The following is a 24802-nucleotide window of genomic DNA, read 5'->3' on the forward strand; positions in this document are numbered from 1 at the left end:
ACAGAACAGTTCTACTGCAGACAGACATAACAGTACTTCACTGTATTTTTCTAAGCAGATTAAATATGAACACAATATTTGCACAATCTATATTGTTTAAATAGGTTCTGTGGCAGAATATTCAGCAAAACAATCACACAGACATCCCTGTGGTGAGTGACTACTACTGTTGTTGTTTACTCAATAACTTGTATGTATTTTATGGAAAGTGGGGTAGTTTGTAGTGGTATCATAGTTATGTGCAATGAATTGTGTGGGGCATAATTCATACCATGAGAATATAACTCATGTCACCAAAATTGTTACCACCCCACACAAACACACACATAGTTTGAATGTTGAACTGCTGAGATGGTGCTGAAAGTATACATTTTTATATGCTGATCAAGGACTGTATGCTGTAACTGCCAAAAGGAATATGCTACTGACACAATAAATGCACTTCTTGTTCATGGGAAACTGCTTCTGCCCGATGGTTACTACATATCACTCAAACTTATGCTGCAATGTTACCCTTTGCACGGTATATTACTCTACGCCATGAAAACAGCCAAGAGCTCTGATCTGAGATGACACATCAAAATGTACACTAGGGGAGGGAATAGCCTTGAACAAATCAAGAAAAAGCATTTAGGACATTAAGGGAAGCTGACATCTGAAACACTGTTGAGTGTGTTAAAGCATCATTTTGCATTAAGATACTGATACGCCTGTAGCTGCTACTGTCCACAAAGTTGCCACTTGACACTTATTGAGGTTTAGAGCTACAACAAAGCAGTATCGGCCCTCCGTGATACAGCTCTTATCAAACAAGTTATAAAACAATATCTCTAGTTCTATAACCTATTCATACAATCGGGTACAGCTGGAGAATATATATACAAAGATTGCTCTCAAAGAAAACTGAAGAGCTTCATGGTTTTCTGTGTACCCAGATGCCATGGTAAATCCATCTCTTCTGAGTATCTTATTGCTTTCTTACAGGAGACCTATACATGACATACAGAACATTATAAGACCCCTTACTATTTTAAAACATTTGCTTAGATTCCTTCCTGGTGACCTGAATATAAAGGAACACTGTCAATAACTATTAATATCAACCATGCTATGAAAAATGACAACTTCATATCTCAACTCCTGCACCAATGGAATATACTTCCCCTCTCATTTAAACTCAATCTAGCAATTCATACCTTCAATGAGGAATATGATGACTACATGGACATCTGCAAGTTCCAACAGGGGATCTGGGGCATCAGGCTCCTTTGCAGTTAACATGCCATGAATTTGTTCTCTAAACTTATGAATTTTCAGATTTTAAGTCTGAGCTTTATGAGCATGTCATTTGCACACATAAAGCATTAATTAAAAGATATATGCACTCTGAAATCTGTGAAATGGGCCAAAAAAGCTAAAGTGGTAAGTGCACAGTGACCTATGTAAACCATCATTAATGCATCCACTGACCCTCAACTACGGGAAATGGGGTAGCACTCAGCAACAAAGTCTACCCAAGGTGATACCTCACTAAAATCATAAGTTTATTTTGAAGATGCCAAATCTGTATGGATGAAAGCATACTACAGAATGGTTGATAAAGACATTAATTGTTACACAGATGGCAGTTTTAGGCACAGAAAGATCATTCTTGCCAACTTTGTTTGGCTGACACAAAGCAAAACAAATTGTAGCTTGGAAATATGGAGCTTTGCCCTGAGTGTGGCTGAGAGATAAGCACTGGATCACTGAGAGATAAGCACTGGATCACTGAGAGATAAGCACTGGATCACTGAGAGATGAGCACTGGATCACTGTCTCTTCCTTGCTGAGGCACATTATTAAGCTAGTGTTAGCAGGCTTGTCAGTACTTGGCATTTCAAGTTCCAACATTTCAATTGGGAGCCCATCTGTGGTGCTTGGATAATACCGGCCATTTGACAAAGATGAACACTGCAAGGAAAGACAACTTGTACTGGAAATAAAGAGTGTCTATAACTGAAGCTAAAACTATCACAGGAAGAAGCAACTTTTTTCACAAATCTGGAGTGATGTTTTTTAACAACAGCAAACTTATAAGCAAACTAACATTCTTGAAAATGAGAATTCAAGACTTAATCGAATTTAAAGATCTGTAAAAGACAAAGGGGTAATAAGCTTTGAGTAATACATTTGTGAAGGAAATGTGCATTATTCAACTGATTAAAATATAGCTGTGTACAAAACGTTTTCCAGTGCTCAGCCCTGTTGCATTTATAGCATAACCAACACTGGAAGAGCAAGCACAAAGCAAGGCACGCCATCACATAGCAAGGCAGGCCATCACATAGCAACGCAGTCCATCACATAGCAAGGCAGGTTATCACATAGCAAGGCAGGCTATCACATAGCAAGGCATGTTATCACATAGCAACACAGTCCATCACATAGCAAGGCAGGCCATCACAAAACAAGGCAGGCCATCACATAGCAAGGCAGGCCATCACATAGCAAGGCAGGTTATCACATAGCAAGGCAGGCTATCACATAGCAAGGCATGTTATCATATAGCAACACAGTCCATCACATAGCAAGGCAGACCATCACATAGCAAGGCAGGCCATAACAAAGCAAGGCAGGCCATCACACAGCAAGGCAGGCCATCACATAGCAAGGCAGGTTATCACATAGCAAGGCAGACTATCACATAGCAAGGCAAGTTATCACATAGCAACACAGTCCATCACATAGCAAGGCAGGCCGTCACATAGCAAGACAGGCCATCACAAAACAAGGCAGGTTATCACATAGCAAGGCAGGCCATCACATAGCAAGGCAGGTTATCACATAGCAAGGCAGACTATCACATAGCAAGGCATGTTATCACATAGCAACACAGTCCATCACATAGCAAGGCAGGCCATCACATAGCAAGGCAGGCCATAACAAAGCAAGGCAGGCCATCACATAGCAAGGCAGGTTATCACATAGCAAGGAAGGTTATCACATAGTAAGGCCTGTTATCACATAGCAACACAGTCCATCACATAGCAAGGCAGGTTATCACATAGCAAGGCAGGCCATCACATAGCAAAGCAGGTTATCACATAGCAAGACAGGCCATCACATAGCAAGGCAGGTTATCACATAGCAAGGCAGGCCATCACATAGCAAGGCAGGTTATCACATAGCAAGGCAGGCCATCACATAGCAAGGCAGGCCATCACATAGCAAGGCAGGCCAACACATAGCAACACAGGCCATCACATAGCAAGGCAGGCCAACACATGGGGAAGAGAAGTAAAAAGACTCTGTGAATCTCATTTGAGTATGATCAGCAAGAACCATAAGAAATATAGCAATGGCATTTACTCCATAGCTGTTGCGAAGGTATGGAGAAATCTTCCTTCAAAGATCAGGGCTCTACAAAACAAAACAGAATCTGCTAGTAACATCATGACATACTTTGTGGACCAGTAGTCATGTGACTGGTATCATGAAACAATTCATGGAACAGCAGTCATGTAGCTGTGGTATCATGTAAACAATATTGTAGCTAGCTAGCCTTAATAGTGCACACCTCTGAAGTGACTTTACTGTCTAATTGTTTTAGCTGCAATATGTTGCTAATTATTCCTGCACAAATGCTTTTACTCCAGTTTACTCATCCCCTCCGGTGGTGGTGGTTATCTACCTCCAGTTTGTGTCCCTACTTGCAGAATAGCTCAACAGTAAAAACGTACATTTTTTGCCAACTTTTCACTTTGTGTGTGTTGTGCATATGTGTATATGCATGTCTCAGTGTGTGTTTTTGTGTGTGTGCGTATGTGTGTGTGTGTGTGTGGGGGGGGGGGGGGTGCATGCTCTTGGATCTATGCCAGAATGTTTTTTGATATTCTGAACATCAACATTTTCGGATTTTGATCATCCAAAAGGGACCCATGCACATGCTTATGTGTATATGTGTGTATTATGATGGAGTGATATCCCCTGCTAGAACATGAACTCTGCCTTTCATCACTGTATGCAAGGACAGTCTCTGTCGATCCTTTGATCCTAAATAGAATAAAAGCAGTGTTGGAGAATGAATGAATGAATGTTTAATTTTTCACACTTAGTATGCATAAAACTGTTCTACTTAGCAAATCATTTATGTACAGTGAACATTTTTCTTCAAGGTATTAAGACTACAAGACCTTTATTAAAAATGAGCCTGACATAAATAGATTGATTGCTAGATACAAATACAGACAGAAAGACAGACATACAGATAAAGATGGGTAGACAGAAAGACAGGAGACAGATGGATAGATTTGATATGCTCTTAGCTGTGATAAATTTGTGGTAAGAATGTTAATTTGGTTAGTGGGGAAGTCATTTGGACATAATTTACAATAAGCTTAAAATAATACAAATATTTTTCTTTGTGTGAACTAAAACTGCTAACTTCATGCAGGATGATTGAGACCACACATTTTTCATTACGAAAACTATATCCCCTAAAATGCAATGCTTAAAGTAGTGCAAGTTTGCTATAATGATGTAAAACTCTGATAACTACTAGCAACAAGTTTTTAATAATGATGTATGAAATAATTAGAACTATTCATGATCTGGTTCAAAATATGTTCTACAATGAAAATTAAATAATTTTAGAAGGATGCTTAGAAACCTATTAACGCCTAACATTTATTTGATGTGAAGCAAACAAGACTGAACACATTGTTGACATCATCTGACTGTGGACATATAAGCTGAGTAAGGCAATGTGTCATACCCTAGCTCGGATCTACTTTAGTAGAGCGAATTAACACATAACTGAAATTTAAAATGCTGAGATGATAACATCGAAAGGTTGCAAGACCGACAGTGCAGAAGACTGGAATGTAGAAGATCGAAGCAGGAATATATTCTGAATGGACTCTGCGGTACAGTCAGGATTGGGAAATCTACCCTTTTCCTCACTGTAGTGTGATCTCAGAGTTGGTATATGTAATTTACAGGTATAATTAATTTCTTTTACATTTTTGCAGGGTGGAAGTCTCCTTGCACCCCCATGTGAGGGGCTGTGACCCCCACACCCCCTGTAAATTATATATAGCAACTCAGAGATCACACTACAGTGAGGAAAAGGGTTGATTTCCGGATTCTGACAGTACTGTAACCTCCATTTAGAATATATACCTGGTTCGATCTTCTACATTCCAATCTTCTGTACTCTTGTTCTTGTACCTTTCAATCTTATTGTGCCAGCATTTTAAATTTCGGCTATGTGTTAATTTGAGCTACTAAAGTAGATCTTCTGCATCATGCCAAACATGAAGGAAGTGTGTGGTGTCTGATCCTGGATTCAAGAACGTATACTCATTCCAAATGCTATTCTACTCAGCATAAAAGTAGCACAACTTTACTGACTAGTATTAAAATATCATTAGGTATTCACTAAACATTTTGTTTACAACTGTTTCATTATAATTTTTTGCAGTTGCATTAATGTTATATGCTTTACATTTCAGTTATCTGTTATTTTTATTTCATTATATTCTATTTTCCTAGAAATATTACCTCATATGTTTTATCCCACTGTGTGTGTATGTTGGAATGCTTTGACAATTTGATGTTCTTCTTCTTTTGGCTTTTTCCGGTTAGTGGTTGCCACAACGGAACTCCGGTCCGCTAATGATTGGCAGTAGATTTTTTTACGGGTGCCGAGGTGCCAGCTCGATGCCCAACCTTCAATGAAGGCACTCCCATTCTACGCATGTCTTTTGAATGACACTCGACCATGGGGAGGACATGCAGACTCCACACAGAAGGTGTTCCAGCCAAGAATCGAACGGGAGAACCTCTTGCTGTGAGGCAACAACGATACCACTGCACCGCCGCGGCTTATCTGCTTTGACAATTTGATAATAACAACAAAAAATGTTCCTTGTTTAGAGTGCCACCAGTTATCCTTAAGAACCATTTAGTCTTAATCTAACTAGGAAGGAAATTGTGGTTAAGTAAGGCCTTGTTTGCTTGCTACATAGAAGGCCATGATTTAACCATTTAGGTTTGTTCTAGTAGGTGAGCTCAAATTTATTACAAGAATAGCAAGCGTAAACAAAAGAGATCATGAGTTATACATTTTTTTCTCAGCCACATATACTGTTTGTTGAATTTTAACACTGTAAAATGAAAAGTCACTGAATATATGGGATGCTCCAAAATCATGCTGAAAACTCGTCAACGGGTACTAAAGAACTGCTAATGGTAAGTTGGAGAGACTTAATGCAGTACATGCAGACATGACACTCATGCCTTAGATATAGGAACTAAATGGCAACAGCAGTGAGCATGGGATGTCTGTGCTATTACAGTACCTCCCATGAGACATTGCAGGGAATGTGGTCTATTTCATCTCCAACTCCACATAACACAGTACTGGTAAATGCCCTCATTCACTCCAGTATATGTGTAAAGATAATGCTCAATCCAAGATGGAGCCACATGGATACTCCTGAGCTAGAGGCTCAGATAATAGAAAAAGTCTCCTTTCCATCACCTTGGCATAGGCTTTCCAATGGAAGCTGAGGGCTGTGATCTCTGTATAACTGAAACATACTCCTCTGTGTCACACTTTGGAAACAGGGACTAATACCCAGTTTGCCAAAATAGTGATAATGTTACAGCCTTTTATGTAACACTAGAAAGGTATATTAACCATGACATCCAACGATATCCAGCTCCTATAGCATTTCTACATGGATCTCATCATCTCCACAGCCTTCTTACAGTGGGATTTAATCACATTGGCTGCTCCTAGCACTGCCTTTTCAGAGGAGGGCATGTCTTCTGGATTCTGGAGTTCATCATAGTCTTCTTTCTACCACTCAGCAATGTCCAAAGTTAAGGCCAGTATTTCCCACCCTTGCTGAGAACAACCTAGGTAATAGGTCACCCTCCCCCCTTGGTCACTATTTGGTTTCCCACCTTGCCAAATTCCTTCCATACTTCATTTCAGAGACAACCATTGTTCCTTCTTCCTGGCTTGTTTGCGTCTATCATTTAAGTCTGGATCTAGTAGCACTGTAGGAAGGCTTCTTTCTTTAACCTATTGTGCCCACCAGCTAATTCTAGGATTACTGCCATGACAAGTACTCATCACATTTTGATCATTGTTCCTTACTATGGTTTTCTCTATTGAGGTCTTGAATAACTCATTTAGACTTCATATTCCTGAACTCCCCAAGTATATGGAAGGAACTGTGCTGGTGGAAGGAGTTGAACTCATTCTGCACAGAAGCCTTACCAAGGCATTCCAAGGACAACATCACTATGCAACCTATGGACAGCATCACTACACATTTCCAGAACAATATCATTACACCTTCCAAGGACACCATTATTACACATTCCAAGAAAAAAGTACAGTTGTGTACACTTACCATAAATGTAGATATTCCGAGTCTATTCATTGTTGCGGTCATCACACTTGTGTTATCTGCCTGCAGGTAGCCCTCAGTTGGCCTGAATACCAGAGTCTTGGGATTTCTGCGTCAGATACTGTCACTCCAGGAGTGACGTCAGGTCATCAGGGGTATAAAAACAGGCAGCCAATGCCTTTACATCAGTTTTTCTTGCACCAAATGTCAGGAGCCCCCAAATAGGGAGCTAGTATATGGTGTGGAAACCACCACCAGTAAAAAGTAAACACCAATACCATTAGAAATAGTCATAGAGAGGAGAGATAGAAAGATAGAGAAAACCAGGAGGGAACCTAGGACTGCAACAGCGAATACACTCGAACATCTACATTTATGGTAAGTGTACACAACTGTACTATATTCTTCATGTTTCACTGTTGTGGTCATGACACTTGGGTGAATTCCCAAAGCTGAGGAAGGGTGGAGGCAGTCAAGAAGAGTTAGGGCTGGCTAGCAGGCCCTGCAAGACTGCTGTAGCAAATCCTGCTCTGGATTTGGAAAAGATAGGTAAGTGGTAATGCTTGGTGAAGGTGTGTACAGAACTCCAGGTTGCAGCTTCCAGAATGTCCTTGGTAGGGACTCCCTTGAGAAATGCTGTAGATGTAGAAGTAGCCCTAGTGGAATGTGTTCTGACCCCCTGAGGGGTTGGTTTCCATGGTGCTTGTAGCAGTAATGGATGCAGTGTGCTATCAGTTTGAAAATGGTTTGTTTAGAAATGGCCTGGCCCTCTGCCCCTATTGCAAAGCTGACTAGCAGCTGGTCAGATTTTCTGAAAGGCTTAGTCCTATCACGGTAGAACCCAAGCTGTCTGTGCACGTCCAAAGAGTGCAGGATCCTTTCCCCTTTATTCTGAGGGTTAGCGAAGAAGGTTGGCAAATGGATGGATTGGTTTAGGGCCACACTGGACATCTCCTTAGGCATAAAGGATGGGTTAGTCCTGAGGGAAACCCTGTCATCATGGAAGATAATAAAGGGCTCCACTGCCATGAGGGCCTGTAATTCAGACACTCTTCTTGCTGAAGGGATGGCTAGAAGCAAGGCTGTTTTCCAAGAGAGGAATTTTAACTCTGCTGAAGCAGCAGGTTCAAAAGGGGGGAGTGTGAGCTTTTCCAGTACAAAGTTAAGGTCCCAAGCAGGGCTGGGTGCTCTCCTTGGGGGGCTTAAGTTTTAGCTCCTCTCAGGAACTGTTTGATGAGAGGGTGAGAAAATAGAGGTAGCTTAGTATTGTAATAAGCCGAAATGGCAGTGGCATGAATCTTAATGGAGGAGAAGGATAGGCCTCTGTGGAGTAGCTCTGCTAGGTAATCCAGGATTAGAGGTAAGGAGGGCACTGCTGTGTCCTTTCCTTTAGACTGAATCCAAGAACAATATTTTTTCCACTTTTCCACATAGGATTTCCTAGTACTAGGCCTTCTGGCTTCATGAATGATGTCCAGCACCTGTTTACTTAGGGTTGATGGTGAAGTATTCAAGGAATAAGCCAGGCTGCAAGATTTAGGGTTTGCAATTGTGGATGCAAAATCTGTCCCTCCTGCTGTGACAGCAGGGTAGGGGTCTGGTGTAGGTGCCAAGGTGGCACCGTTATCAGGCTGCACATGAGTGGGTACCAGCGCTGGTGTGGCCAGTCCTGGGTAATCAGAATTGTTCTTGGTCTGTCTTCTTTTACCTTGAGTAATACTCTTGAGAGAAGGGACAGAGGGGCAAAGGCATAGATTGAGAGGTTTTCCCATTAAAAGGATAGGGCATCCACCTTCCAGGGCCTGCTGTGAGGGTTCTTGGTGCAGAATTTGCTTAACCGGTGGTTTTGCGGGGAGGCAAAGAGTACCACTTCTGGGGTCCCCCACCTCTGGATCAGAAGGTTGAAGGTGCTGGGTTCCAATTTCCACTTGTGTGGGTCTGGGAGATTTCTTCTTAAGTTGTCTGCCAGTGAATTTTGTTTGCCTGGCAGGAATTGAGCTTGTAGATGGACTTGGTTGTTTAAAGCTGTGCTCCACAGAGTCATGGCTAACCTGCAGAGTGGGTAAGAATGGGTGCCCCCTGCTTGTTTATGTACCACATAACTGTGGTGTTGTCTGTTTTTATCAGAAGTTGTCCTGGAAGGATTAGGTATCTGAAAGCTGTCAGAGCATTCTCTACAGCTAGCATCTCCTTTTGGTTGATGTGCAGGAGAATTTGGCTTGGGCTCCAGTGGCCCTGAATGCATTTGCCACCCATGTGGGCCCCCCATGCATAGTCTGATATGTCTGTGGTAGGGTTTGGGTGGTGTGGGGTAGAGTAAAATCCAGACCCTTGTTGTGGTTGCATGCTTCTGCCCACCAAAGGAACTCTGCCCTCAGGCAAGGTATGATAGGAATGACTGTTTCCAGTTCCTGAGAATGTTGGCACCAAAGACTTTTTAAGTACCATTGAAGTTTCCTCATATGCAGTCTTGCATATGGAATTAGCAGAATACATGAGGCCATGATCCCTAGGGCTTGCAGTATTTTTCTTGCAGTTACCTGGGTTCTGGTGGCCATTTGCTAGCAGTAGTCTGTCAGATAGACCTGTTTGTCTGAAGTGAGAAATGCCATCTGGGAAGTTGTGTCCAAGTTTGCTCCCAGTAATACAATCTTTTGACTGGGCACCAGTTGTGATTTCTTTTCAGTGATGGTGTACCCCAATGAAGTGAGAAGGCTTTTTACAAATGCCAGGTGCTGAAGCAGCAATTCCTGGCTGTCTGCCTGAATCAGGCAGTCGTCCAAGTACAGGTAAATTGGATATTTCTCTGCCTTCAATATGCAATGGCTGGAGCCAGGCATTTTGTGAATACCTTGGGAGCAGTAGATAAGCCAAAGGGAAGTGCAGAGAACTGATAATGCACAGATCCTACCCTGAAACGTAGATATTTCCTGCATGATTCCCTGATGGGGATGTGCAGATAAGTTTATTTTAAGTCTAGGGTGACTAACCAGGCATCCGTAGCTAGCATTGAGAGAAGCTGTTGCAGGGTAAGCATCTTGAATTTTGGGACCACCAGGAAGGTGTTGATAACTGAAAGATCCAGGATTGGGCACTAAGAGCCCTCTTTCCTGGGTACCAGGAATAGTCTGGAGTAGAAACCCTGACCCGTTTGTTCTACTGGAACTGGCTGAATAGATGTTGAGCAAGGAAAGAACTTGGTTTTGAGCCTCTGCCCACTGGTTTGGAGGAAGGTCTGGACACCCACTTGGGGTTGGCAGTGAATGGAAATAAAATTTGTAGTTTTTTGCACAAGCAATTGGGCAGGGCTGGTAAGTAGAGCTGAGAAGTCATTGTGAACTTTTTCCATAGGGAGGTGGCTAACCACTCCTTGTTTTAGGGGTGAGAGCACTCCATTGCTTAGACCTCTGCATACCCTGAGACTGTAGTCTGGGTGGTCTGTTTCCCCTGGGTCTTGTTTGGAAAGGCCTGGTGGGGGCTGGAAAGGGACAGTGTTTTGAAGGGCAATGCCTACTGAATTGAGGTGGTTGCACTTGTAAGAATTCTTTAACAGTTTGCATAGATTTAGCTTTTTCTTCCATCTTTTTAAAAACTTCTTCTGCTTTGGTGCCAAACAAAATATCCTTATTTAAAGGAGCATCTAGTAAGTTGGATTTGACACAATCTGGCAAGGTCTGCCAAGTATGTCTTCTCAGTACAGAGCCAGTGACTGCAGCGCTGCAAGATGCTTCTAGGGCATCAAAACCATACTGCAAAGTATGCTTACTAACTTGGTTTGTAGAATGCATAAGCTCTTGCAAATCTTTGTTTTCTGCACAATCTGGAAATATTACCATTTTTCATTTAATGAGTTCCATAATATGTTGCTGGTACTTCAGCATGTGAAACTGACAATTCAATGCCCTATTAGCAAGAGTTGCAGAGGTATATACCTTCTTACCCAATCTGTCTAAAGCTCTGGAATCCCTGTCCGAAGGGGTAGGATCTTTGGCTGTAGTAGCCTTAATAGCTTTAGGTCCCTGGGAAATGATCTCTGGATCAGCAGTAGGATTCTTGAAAAGAAACTTGTGAGAATCAGGTACTCGGTAGTACCTGTCAGGTTTCCTAGGGGCCAGAGGTAAGGTGTCTGGAGTAAGACAGGATTCCATAAAAACATCATCCACAACATCGAGGACAGAAGGAATAGCTAAAGGCCTGTGCTGAGGTAGCTCTAAAAATTCTCTGAGTCTCTTTTTGGACTGAGGATAGTCTTGGCATTCCCAATGGAAATGCTCTCTTAAAGTATGCAAGATTTCACCAAAAGAGAAATCCTCTGCAGGGATGGCAGAGGGAATGGATTCCTCTGCATCTGAATTCTCATAGGCTGATAAGGGCATGTCCTGATAATCAAAAAGATCAGAGTCATCGGACTCCTGGTCTGTAGAATCTGAAAGCAATTCAATTCTTTGTCTCTTAGCAGGGGAAGGCTAGCTTCCTCTAATTAGCATTATAAGGTCTACAGTCATTCTAAGCATTTGTTTTTGTGGCATGGGGGTCTAAGCATGCACTTTGGTTGTCGGTTTTCTAGGCATAGTGCGTACTCTGGGCTTAAGAAACTCAGTAGTTTTGGCTAAAAAGGAAGTCTTCAGTTTGATTTGAATATTTGTAAGTTGGAAAACACCCTCAGAAGCCGGTGCCTGTACAGTAGCTCCGGACCCATCCAAGGTAGAAACATCCGGTGGTTACATAGTCGAAGAAGCATCTTGTGGCATACTGGACTCTGTATGGGTCTCAGCAGAGGCCTGCAAATCCATAGAAGTGGGCATCAGGGGCTGCAAAGGCTCCTCACTGAGTACCGGTGGACTGGCAACAAGCTTAACGGAAGTGTCATCAGCAGTTTTGGACCTATGCGGTCTGTCTCTGCTTTTATCCTTACTTTTTTTGGAAGATCGGTAGTCAGATGGCTTACCAAAGCCATTTTGGAATATGGAGATCGAGAGCGAAAGAATTTAGCAAAAAAAATAGCCTGATGATGAATGGTTCAGGCGTTAAACAAGGCACAAAACTAACAGCGAGGGACATTGTGGTCTGGGCCTAAATAGGTGACACAGTAAGAATGAAAATCTCTGTGAGGTATTTGCTTTCCACAGGCAAAACAATTGTTAACTTTTTCTGACATGGGTTAGAGCAAGAAAAAAGGATCCTCAATGGTGTACTTAGCATTAGAAGACTTCAGGATTATCAACTCGAAAAACGAAAATTTCAGGTAGCGGCCGACTGTCACTTGTGAACTGCTTCTGCTTTGGGCTCCTCCTCAGCAAAAATGACGGATGTAATGGCATCAGCTGCCTGTTTTTATACCCCTGACGACCTGACGTCATGGAAGAAGTGACAGCATTCGACGCAAAAATACTAAGACTCTGGTATTCAGGCCAACTGACGGCTACCTGCAGGCAGATAACCCAAGTGTGATGACTGCAACAATGAAACACGAAGACGATCATCACTATACATTCCAAAGACAATATCACTACACAATCCAGTGACAGCATTGCTATACATTCCAAGGGTAATATCACTACATATTTGGGGTTCCTCTATGTAGCCTTCATCCTGGCTGTCTGTTCCAAGTTAGGATGGCCCACCACTGGACCAGTAATCAAAGAGCTCAATCCTCACCACTGGCACCAGTGGGGGACATTCACTGGGAGGATAACAGGTACACACTCAGTATTTCCAGATATAGCTCTCTGCATTAAGTGCAATTTCCCTTAAGAGCACACAACAGAGACCATAGTCAGTCTGGGGCTGGTTTCTCTCTCTTTCTCCAGATACCCAATTAGACTCCCCAGTGGCGCAGTTATAGAGTTGAGATCTCAGCTGAGTGGCCAAGCCAAGACCTTCAGCACCTTCTCTGTCCAATCAGTGCTTCGTGTCCATACCCAAGTAGCTGACACACACACTCATTGAGGTTTGATTTACACACACACACACACACACACACACACACACACACACACACACACACACACACACACACACACACACACACACACACACACACACACACACACACACACACACACCTGGGAAAGGCTGGCACAGGTTTACTAGCTATGCCCCCTTTTGCCCAGACTATAAGGTAGTTATCACTGCCACCAGCCAACTTCTTATCAGCTACTTTAAGGCACTTAACAAAGGGTGTCCAATCTTACTGTGTAATATTAATATTAATACAAATGTCAGTATGACCAAGAGCAAGACTATTAGGAGTGGCCCACACAGTGTCACCAAATAAATACAAAAGTACTCTCAAAACTTAGATATGTCTCACAAAGATCAGCCACAATGCAAGGTTTAAATATATTTAATAATAAATAAGAAAAGAACAAGAACATGCTGAGTATATATTCACAGTAACATCAGAGTTCAAAACCACAGGAAATATTTAAAACATTGCAGGACAGTCTAAAATAAAGAAAGAAAAATATCTAAACTAAGCTTTAGTATATGCCTGACTGCATCTAACATAATTTTACTGTTCCCTAGAAACTTATTTCATGAGAGCAAGGCAGATGTATGGTGAATGGTTCTTGTTGTTGTTGTCAGGTCCAAGACACAATAGAGAATGATGTGTCTCTCTAAGAAATGTCTTAAATTAATATCTCAAATATTACTTCTGTGATAGCTTGCCCATGACATAATTTCTTGTCATCTGACTCTATCCCAGATAAACCCCCCACTGCTGGGAGGTGGCAGTATTTAGCATCTACCAGTGAAAATACATAGAACTCAGATCTTTGGCAGATGCTGGAAGTCATAAAATAATTGCATTCCTTCACATTTCAAAACTAGTAATTATTTCACCTTAAAGACAATATGGAAAACTCACTAGTACAGACATTATGTCTCCCGCTGCACTGAAACTGAAAGACACCATCTTTTTATGGCATAGCCATAAAGTAAAGTAATTTAATCTCAGCTATTTTTCTGAAGTTAACCTCCTGTATTCCAGTTTCCACTGTAAAAATATATACATTTAAACAGTTACAATAGTGCATGTACATTTCTGTTCTCTTCCAGTAGGGCACACTGTGGATCCATTTTAAACACAAACATTTTGCAAATATCTTTTTCAACACACGTATGTACAAGCACGTTTGATATACACATAACATACAGTTCTAATACAGTTGTAACACAATAATCTTATATAAATCATGTTAATATTCACAAATGACATATAATTATTTACAAAATTCCAGATAGCTGCTAAGATAGGATATAACTTCTTGTAGTAGTTTGGTCCCTTGTTGTCTCCAGACAACTTACTGCTGGCATTCTGTCATACCCACTTACTGGCTCCTCTAGCTTTTGTTCCCTGCCTTGCCTCTGTGGACATCTATATGCTACATGGCCCTACTGGTTACATTTAAAACATTTAACCCTTGATCCAGGCCATGTACCTGAACTAGTGGCTTCCCCTGTTACTGGCAAACTTTGTTAGGGTAGTTTAGGCTGCCCACCATTGGTTCCCCTAGACCCATGTGCAGCACTGGGTATCCCTTTCCTATGCAGTGATGCCCTGCTTGCTAGGTATAGGTCTCCATTTTCCCCAAATCATCTGCGGTATTGCATTCCCTATCTGTCAATCAGATTCTGACGTCCTCAGGCAAAGTACTAAGGGCTTGTTCCCTCACGAAAAGGTCTGCCAGCCTTTCAAAAGTGGTGACCTGACCCCCATTCACCCATCTATGAAAATAAGTGCTTAACTCAGCAATATATTCACACACATTTTCATCTGCCTTGCGTCTATGCTCACAAAACCTTTTTTTCTATATGCTCCCAGTATTAACTTAAAACACTCAGAACAATTTTTAACTGCATTATAATTTAAGCAGTCAGTATCAGGCAATTTAGAAACAGCAGTTACAGCTTTACCATGGAGTAAGGGGGTCAGGAATAGTACCCAGACCCCTTGGTCAACATTGTACTGTTTACAAACCCTTTCAAACATATGAATAAAACTATCAAAATTATCATGCCTGTAAACTGTGGATGAAATTTACTTTATTTCTTCTGGGGTTCAGTTTTCCTTTTCCCATTACCTCCATGACCCTGGCGAACAGTCAGCATCTCCTTTTCATGTTGCCTCTGCCTGTTATTTTCTTCAACTTCGAGATGTCTCAGTCTCTCTGCTGCTTCTAATTCCATTTGTTTCTCATGCCGTAGTGTCGCTGCTGATGCTAGTTCCAAATGTTTCACCTCCAGCTCAAGACTCTTTAACTCCAGATGGATTTTTAAGTCCTCTGAGGCAAAGCTGAACTGTCCTTTTTCTGAGAGTTGTACATCCCCAAAGCTAGTCTAGTTGCCTTCATGGTTGCTGGTCTGTGATGCAGCTGTGACTAAGGTTGCAATCCTTTCAGCTTTAGTCAGGTTGGCATGCCCCAGTCCTTTGGCTTGGCACATCTCAGCCAACTGGCTTCTTGTTAGCTTGCCATAATCCTCTGCTGACATCCTTGCCTTCTCTCCCTGACTAACTAAGCTAACCAAAAATAAATAAAACTATTGTGATATGAAACTCTGAATGTCTACCGTGTGGCTGCTTGACAGTACAAACACCTTCTTTAGTGACCACTGCTTACAGGCTACAGGAGTTCAATATCCACACCACTGAATCCGAATATGTGATGTGGTGATCTCACCACTGCCAACTTATAATGTGATGACTCACCACTGGACCAGTAATCAAGGAGCCTCAATCCTCACCACTCACACCACTGGGGACGTACATTGGGAGGATAACAAGGTAAGCACACAAGATGCAGCTTTCTATATCAAGTGCAATTTCCCTTAAGAGCACACAGAGACCACAGTCATTCTGGGACTGGTTACTCCCTCTTTCTCCAGATCCCTAGTAACACTCCCCACAGCTACAGAGGTGAGATCTCAGCTGAGTTGCCAAGCCAACAAATTCAGCACCATCTATGTCCAGCCAGTGCATCGTGTCCCTGCCCAAACAAGTGACACACACACTCCTTGATGTTTGATTTATACACACACACACACACACACACACACACACACACACACACACACACACACCTGGGAAAGGCTGGCACAGGTTTACTAGCTATGCGCCCTTTTTGCCCAGACTATAAGGTAGTTATCACTGCCACCAACCAACTCCTTATCACCTACTTTAAGGCCCTTAACAAATAGTGTCCAGTCTTACTGTGTAATATTAATTAGTCTGACCAGGAGCGAGGCTATTAGGAGGGGCCCACACTGTCACCAAATAAATATGCAAGTACTCTCAAAACTTAGATATGTCGCACAAAGATCAGCCAGAATGAAAGGTTTAAATATATTTAATAATAAATAATAAAAGAACCACCCCAACTGCCCACTACTACTTGAACTGAGCTTTTGAATTGGTACACCTTGTTTTGTTACACCTAGGATCTAGGTACCGCAGGCCTGCTGAATCTAGCTTTGTTTATGCACACTTCCATACAATCCATGCATTCTTCAAAGTATTCAATTGTATATTACTGCTTTGGTAGTAACTTGAATGTAGCTATCATTCTAAGTCTTTCTTTGGATTAAGCTGTTGCTTGGGCAGGACCAGTACATTTTACATTAGGAAGGTTTGTGGCCTGCACTGTGGTGGCAGGACAGGTGGCTTACACTAAGTTGAATTGTTGATTGATTGGGGGCCAGTGTGTGTTATTCTAAAAAGTATTAGTTTTCTGCTTTAAGCACTTGGGCTCAGGCCCAGTATTTTTTTTTAAGAAGGTGGGTGGGGTCTGCACTCTGTGGGAGGGAGGCTGGACTCTGCCCTTCTGCATTAAAATATAAACCCCTATGTAACTAGAAACCTGGGCTGTACTAGCTGGGGCAGAACCCACATGGTGGACATTGCTGGAGCCATTGCAGACTCCCAACCATGTCAGAAACAAGCCCCTGAGGGCCCAGTCCTGCCTCTCTTGGGTGAGTATATATTTATATCAGTATACGAGCCAACGGGTACGGACTGGCTGGCCGGAGTGTGAGATGACTGCAAACTGGGCACCATAATCGCACCTCCCAGCGACACACACACAAGCATCTCCTCCAAGGGCCTTAGAACAGACAACTGGTGCCAGAGAGCCATGGCGTCAAGCTAAGCCAAAAGTGTATAGTCATCCCCTAAGAACAAAAAAAACTATATATTCACAGTGATATCAGAGTTCAAAACCACAGGAAATATTTAAAATAACATTGCAGGACGGTCTCAAATAAATAAATAAATAAAGAAATGAAAAGAAAAATATCTGCACTAAGCTTTACTATATTCGTGACTGTATCTAAGAGAATTGTACTATTCTCTAGAAACTTACTTCATTAGGGCAAGACAGAAGTGTTGTTGTCAGGACCAAGACAGAATACAGAATGCTGTGTCTCTCTCTAAGAGATTTCTCATATTAATATCTGAAATATTACTTCTAGGACAGCTTGCAGAATGACATAATTTCTCATCATCTGACTATCCCACATGAAACCCCCACTGCTGGGAGGTGGCAGTATTTAGCATCTACCTGTGAAAATACCTAGACCTCAGATCTTTGGCATTTGCTGGAAGTCATAAAATAATTGCATTCCTTCACATTTCAAAACTAGGAATTATTTCACCTTAAAGACCATACAGAAAACTCCCTAGTACAGCCATTATATCTCCCACTGCACTGAAACTGAAAGATACCATCTTTTTATGGCTTAGCCATAAAGTAATTTAATTTCAGCTATTTTTCTGAAGTTAACCTCCTGTATTCCAATTTCTACTCTTAAAATATATACATTTAAACAGTTACACTAGTGCATGTACATTTCCGTTCTTTTTCAGTAGGACACGCTGTGGATCAATTTTAAACACAACCAATTTGCAAATAACCTTTTCAATACACATGTATGTACAAACAAGTTTGGTATTCAAATAACATACAGCTTTAATACAGCTGTAACACAAGCATCTTATATAAATCATGTTGATATTCACAAATGACATATAATTATTTGCAAAAGTCCAGATAGCTGTGCTGGCAGTCTCTCCCTTTGTCACACAAGTCACCACCAACTATTGATCAGCTGAGAACTTAGCATCTGTCTTAATCTGACTGCACAGAACATATTGTCTCAGGTCTAATAATTTAATATTTGGCTCAAGGTTCTCTGGTACTGAGTGTACAATTGAGGATCATTGAATTCATAGACTGTCATTTATTGATAATCTACAACAAGAACTGAAGTCCAGAAACAATGTACCACTCATCATCAAACTGAATATGTTCAAGTTGGGCATAAGACTCTATGATGGGTTTCTTGTTACCCCTGCTGACTGTGAGTTTCAGAGAAGACAGAATCAATTAACAGCAAAGGTCCAAAGAGTTTCGAGTTTGGGAATAGAAGGGTTGCATCTTTGCTTTGCAAGTGATGTTGTATTCTTTGCCTGAAGTGTCTGCAATCTGTACCAGACACAAAAACAATTCACTGTTGCGTGTGAAATTGATGGTATAAAATCAGCACCTGTAATCAGAGGTCATGACTCTCCTGGAAAACAGCAGCTTATTCTGTATAGCTGAGGGGTTCAACAACTACCTCAGGTGGATGAGTTTAAATATCTTAGGATCTTGAAAAAAACATAATAGAGGTAGGGAAACTGTCCAACTGATAAATGCAGTTCTGCATGCACTGCAGAGTTATATTATACTGTAGAAAATAAATGAAACAAGCTGTAACTAGTTATCAGAAAATATTTTACTTGATTATAACAACATTTTGAGATCACACACTTGTCCTTTATCAGACATTTAAAATAAATAAATAAATAAACAATTGAGAACCACCACTGTTTAAATACCAAAGGCCCAACCACTGTAATATATAACAACAGCCAGATACAAAATTCTAAACTCTTATAGGTTATATAAAATTGTAAACAGAATACAACTGGCTCATGTTTTACAAATGTAAGAAATAAAAGCCATCTCACTTGATTTATTTTAAAAATAATGTTTAGATATTTACTTAGCCTACTTCCTAAATGTGCTTGAAACATACAGCTCCATATCACTTCTTTATACAAGTATCTGTGACGTTTCCATGTAAAATATTACTTTCAACTTCTCTAATATTGAATATGTAAAGCACAAACCATAATTAGATTCTGAATGTTTCTAGATTGCATTGGCATTATTGTTAAAATTTTGTCAAGGTGTTCTAATGACTCTCGATCCTTTCTATTTACACAAATACAAAAACACAGACACATACACAAGCACAAACACATGCACATACACACACACACACACACACACACACACACACACACACACACACACACACACTAGTAGGTAGTTATATAAATTAGTACCTTTGTGTTGCAGTCTACACAACCATTAAATTTAAAACTTGCCCCAATGTTAAGGTACACTAGTCATGTATATCTGAAGCTTTGCAATTAAAACACTTATATGTTACTGTTTTTTGTGGAATTAGTGGATTATAACATACAGAAACATATCTTTATTCTTAAATATATCTCCCATGTTTCTGTCCTGTCAATGATTATCTAGTAAAAGCATTTTCTTTAACTTATTTATTGTTTTAAAACAAAGGATTATATTTTTTGATGAATTTTTGTATCCTTGTACTACTAGCTGAATAAGTTGTACATACCTTTACAGGATTTGAATAATTTATTTTATTTCTATTATTAACTTATTATTATTTTATATATTTGTTTCACTGATAACAGCCAAGCCTTATTTTAAATGGGGTCCATTGTCTTTGATTGTGCTAATGATGCAAAATGACTTAATTCTTTATCAAATAAATGTGAACCAAATCCTACAGACAAATATTTCCCCTCTTTTCTGTTCTCAGTAGTGTTTCTGATGACCCATAACATTTGCTTTCTTAAAATGCTTTTCTGATTATGAAAAGGATGTTTACTCTTAAAATATCTTTGATGTCTGTCATAAATGCAGTAAAATAATTTTCTTTTTTCTACCAATAAACACTGACAAACATCATACTGTGGTAATCATAACTTCTTTCCTCCCAACTTCTGTGTGTGTGTGTGTGTGTGTGTGTGTGTGTGTGTGTGTGTGTGTGTGTGTGTGTGCACGCGTGCATGTATAATTGAAATACAATTTCTTAACTGCTAGTCAGGGTGAAGTCAAGCACCATGGATATTTTGTAAATATTACTAAGCTTAAATAATTACAATACCTACTTAGATAAATTATCCCTTCTGGAGATCACAAGCTTGGCTAATCTTTGGTAAATATTAATCTTTGGATATTTATTTCAAATCATGTATAAGCCATGGAAAGCATGGGATCTCTAGAATTAAATACACTCATACCTAACTTATAAATCATAGGCAGTAAATCACAGGCACTGAATGGCCAATGAAGGAAAACACTGTAAAAGGACCATATTTCAAATGGTAGCCCAAAAATAACAATAGACAAGATTAATCAAGGGTGTATTACAATTGTAGTTAAATATGTTTATTATCTCCCGGGGGGTATGTGGTATGGAGAATGATTATTTTAAATCTAGTTTTATTAGCATTATCGTTTTTTTTCTAACTTATATATAGGTTATGCATGGCTTTTGCATCATGCCTTCCACTTCAGTGCTAACTAATCTTTTATGCTTGGACGGTATTACACACATACTGATATTGCTGCTGGTCAGTTAATGCATCTGGATTTTATAATTAGTATTTTTCATATTATCCATGTGGTGGATGCAGGTTAATAGCATTCTTCAGTGAAGGCCTGTACTTTAGAAAGTAACTCCAAGGCAGAAGTCAGGTTAGCTAATTCTTAGAACCATGAGTGAAATGTCTTATTGTTAAGAAAATGTTTTTGCAGTCTATAAAACTCCTAGAAGAGCAAAGCCACGAGACACATATTAAACAGAGACAGACAAGTAGATTTGTTAGTGTCTCATACATATCTAACTCTGGATATATAAACATTAGGAACTGCAGCTAGAAGTTCTCTTTAGGAACAAGAGGCCACATTTTGTACTCTTGCATTTAGCAAACAAGTATGTGTGTTGTTCCTAATGCAGTTGTGGAAATTAGGGTGGCAAGGGGCTTGATGTATTTGTTTTTGATGAAAACATGTTGAAATAAGTTACTGTGGATAGCATTTCTGACATTCAGTTAGCCAAAGTGTGAACATTATTCTCATTGATTGTGACTGAGTCTACTTTGCCAATCCAAATTTTTTCAAAAGGGATACAGTATGTCTTTACTATATATCTGGTGACAGACTGACTTAGTTCCCTTTTTTAAAATCCTTCAACAATTCTGCAATGTATTGTTTATTGCTAAAGCTGTGTTTGGTGCTTGATATTGATTTTACTAAATTACAAAGGTGTTCCCTATAAGATGCATTCAGTTATTTTACTTTCCTCTAGCCGTAATAACTTTTTTTCTTTATGGCGTCTCTATTTTTCACACTTACATACAGACTAAGCATTTATTATTCTATGCCCCAACATCACAACTAAACTTAGTTTCTAAACCAGCCTACACTGATGTTACACTAGCCAAGATGGAAACAACATATCCATAATGACCCTAGATTAGGAGGATTATGCCCATGTTAGGAGAGTGCAGAAACATGTACTTCAGTGGCTCCCTGGTAGCAATCAGGGCAGTGTGTACACAGCTTACTCAATTAAACTGAATAGTAAGAACCCTGCAAGACAGCTACATAGCTTGAAGAGTGCTGCATGTCCAGTTAGATATTTAATACTGTAAACATATTCAAACTGACCCTGTCCAGATGTAGTACCACCCCATTCAAGGAGGTATCACTCATACAGTGTTCCCCAAAGCCCCACCTTGCTTTAAGTTCAATAGTCACCCCTGATGGTGACATCACAAACAACTATGTTATAGAACTTTTACCTCTAAGGAAACAAACAGGTCAAAAGTGTAGCTAAGGAAGTCTAAGTGGCCTGAGAGGAAAGGGATCAAAACTACTATGAGCACTGCTATATGACCTGCTGAACAGCAAACTACTAACTTTAGTGACAGCCATGAAAAGCTGCAATTGGGCAAGAAAAATCAGTGCAGGAGTTAGTTGTGCAATATCGGTGACGCATGCTAATTTGTCGCTAGGTAGAGGACCACTCCATTGAAGACCATTTAGACGGGCTGAGCAGCCAAGCAAATGGATCTTTTGATTTTTGTTTTCAATATTTGAACAATGTTTTGGTGACCTCAGAGTTAGTTATAATACATAGTGAGTTCCAGGCTTATCTGCATAGAGAAGAAGGGGTGGCAAGGCTCCCACAGAACACACTGTCTAAAGTTCTAGTCACTGAGCTGGGTTCAGACAAAAAGTCTTTGAGCTAGTCATTTACAAATGATATTATCTCTAGTTTCTACAATATTCTGATAAAGTAAATACCTTTAAATGCAACATCATGTTGTGAGAGTTCTTTTTTGGAAAAAAATGCATTTACTAATAGAAACTTAGTGACACTGTAATGACAGGTGGCATTGGTGGGGCTTGAATTCCAGCAATGCTAACCAGAAATGTGAGAAAAGGTGGAGCATATTGCCTAAATGTCCTAAATGGTAGAGGAATGGTGGCTCAATTCACACCATTGCCCAGCAGGTTAAAAATAGAAGAATGAAAGCATACAAAACGCAACCTGGCCCTAAGAGCACGAAAAAAATATACACTACTGTCCAGTATACAAAATACATCCTGTAATTAGACCACATACAGACCACCTTCAGAGCTGTGTTTTGATATAACACCTTATGACCCTTTCTCACCATGCTTTCTGTGAGCTACAGAATCCTCCATGGTTATTACCTATCACACAAATTGTTATTTTTACACATGCCCATAATTCATGGGTTAGGCTGGCAGAATTCTGCAGTTCCCCATAGCATTCCTCCTGATATGGTAATACTGCGACCACCATGGAAGGCTGGGAACATCCAGTCACCTGCTGTTCTTAATGCAAATATGACGTACACTTAAATATTTTTATTGGCAGTAGGCCCAAACAATCTAGCTAAGTGGAAACAGGCACTACAGTCTGTTATCTTTCAATGGTAAATGATAACCCATCTTAGATAATAAACAATAGGCAATAACAGATGTACAGTAAAAACAAAAAACAGCCACAAGAACTTAAATATTAATATTTTTTTTCCTTAAGTAATAAGAAAAACAGTGAAATGGTGGGTTAAATATGCAGAGGAATGAAAATCTACATGGAAAACTATAATAACATTTAGTTAAAAAACAGGAATATTTAAACAAAATACACACACACACACACACACACATATATATATATATATATATATATATATATATATATATATATATAGTAGATAACTAAGTCTAGCTACCTGTAGCTGAAGAGTACTAGAACCTTACTATTATATGTTCCTGGAAGATAACAGGTAGAAGTTACAGACAGCAAATGTACAGGGAAGTGGTCACCTCAATATCTTACAAGCAAAGACAAAACAGAACAAAAAGCAGACTGAAATATTTATACATTCCAATTCCACAGTCACTTTCTGCTCCCTAGAATGCATTATATAATTTTCTTTCACAGACAAATATTACATTAGCTTTTTAATAGTTGTGCTTTCTGTCATTTTGTCAGCAAAATTAACTAGTCTAGTTCTGCCACTTGTAAAGGACAAGGGCTTAATGACATCAGCACTACAAATATGCAGGATGTCAACATTTATCTCTTAAATGTCTGCATTTTAATGTCTGTTTTCTTTTCACAGTTTTAGTCAGTTACTTTCTTGAAGTGGACTATGAGTACATTTGAGACCAGGTAGTACAGAAGACGCTAAAGGCTGCATCTCCTTATTCTTTTAAAAACAAAAGTTCACAAACCTACACACATTTTGCAAACCAAATGTATTACTATTGGGAGGTAAGAAAAGAGAAAACAAATGAATAACGCCCTTAAATAAGTTTTTTGCAGCCTGACATCAACCCTGGTGCTACAGTCATTATGCCAGAATGTCAGACATTGAAATTAATTTCTCTTTCTGGGAGAGCATTGTACATGTAAATATATCCATAAAAATGGAAAAAGAAAACAAATAGTGCCATTATATAAAACCCTCTTACCTGAACAATGGGATTCATCGATATTTTGTGCAAGTCTGTCTGTACAAGATCTTGGCCCAGATTTGGTGCAACAAAGCTAAAACCTCGGAAAAGCTGATGACAATTGGCACTTGGAGGGACACCGGGAGAATCTGTAGTGTGAACAAGGAAGAAAATGTTATAGAATGATTATTTAACGAAATTAGACTTTGATGGAGGCTTAATGCTGGTCCTACAGGTCAGCATAAACAG

The 24802-nt window shown here is 40.0% G+C and overlaps 1 protein-coding gene across 2 annotated transcripts in view; it reads right to left on the reverse strand.

Annotated features, from left to right (window-relative positions):
* The window catches only part of RPS6KA2 (ribosomal protein S6 kinase A2), a 2145504-nt gene that overhangs the window by 590312 nt on the left and 1530390 nt on the right, over positions 1 to 24802 (reverse strand). For both annotated transcript variants that reach the window (XM_044069491.1, XM_044069485.1), the window contains exon 13: positions 24572 to 24702. In XM_044069491.1, the coding sequence (XP_043925426.1) occupies positions 24572 to 24702 (131 nt within the window). The remainder of the gene's footprint in view (positions 1 to 24571; positions 24703 to 24802) is intronic.

The sequence above is a fragment of the Protopterus annectens genome, chromosome 1.part0 (genome assembly GCF_019279795.1).
Source record: "Protopterus annectens isolate FY-2018-M chromosome 1.part0, PAN1.0, whole genome shotgun sequence".
NCBI classification, from domain to species: Eukaryota; Metazoa; Chordata; order Ceratodontiformes; family Protopteridae; genus Protopterus; species Protopterus annectens.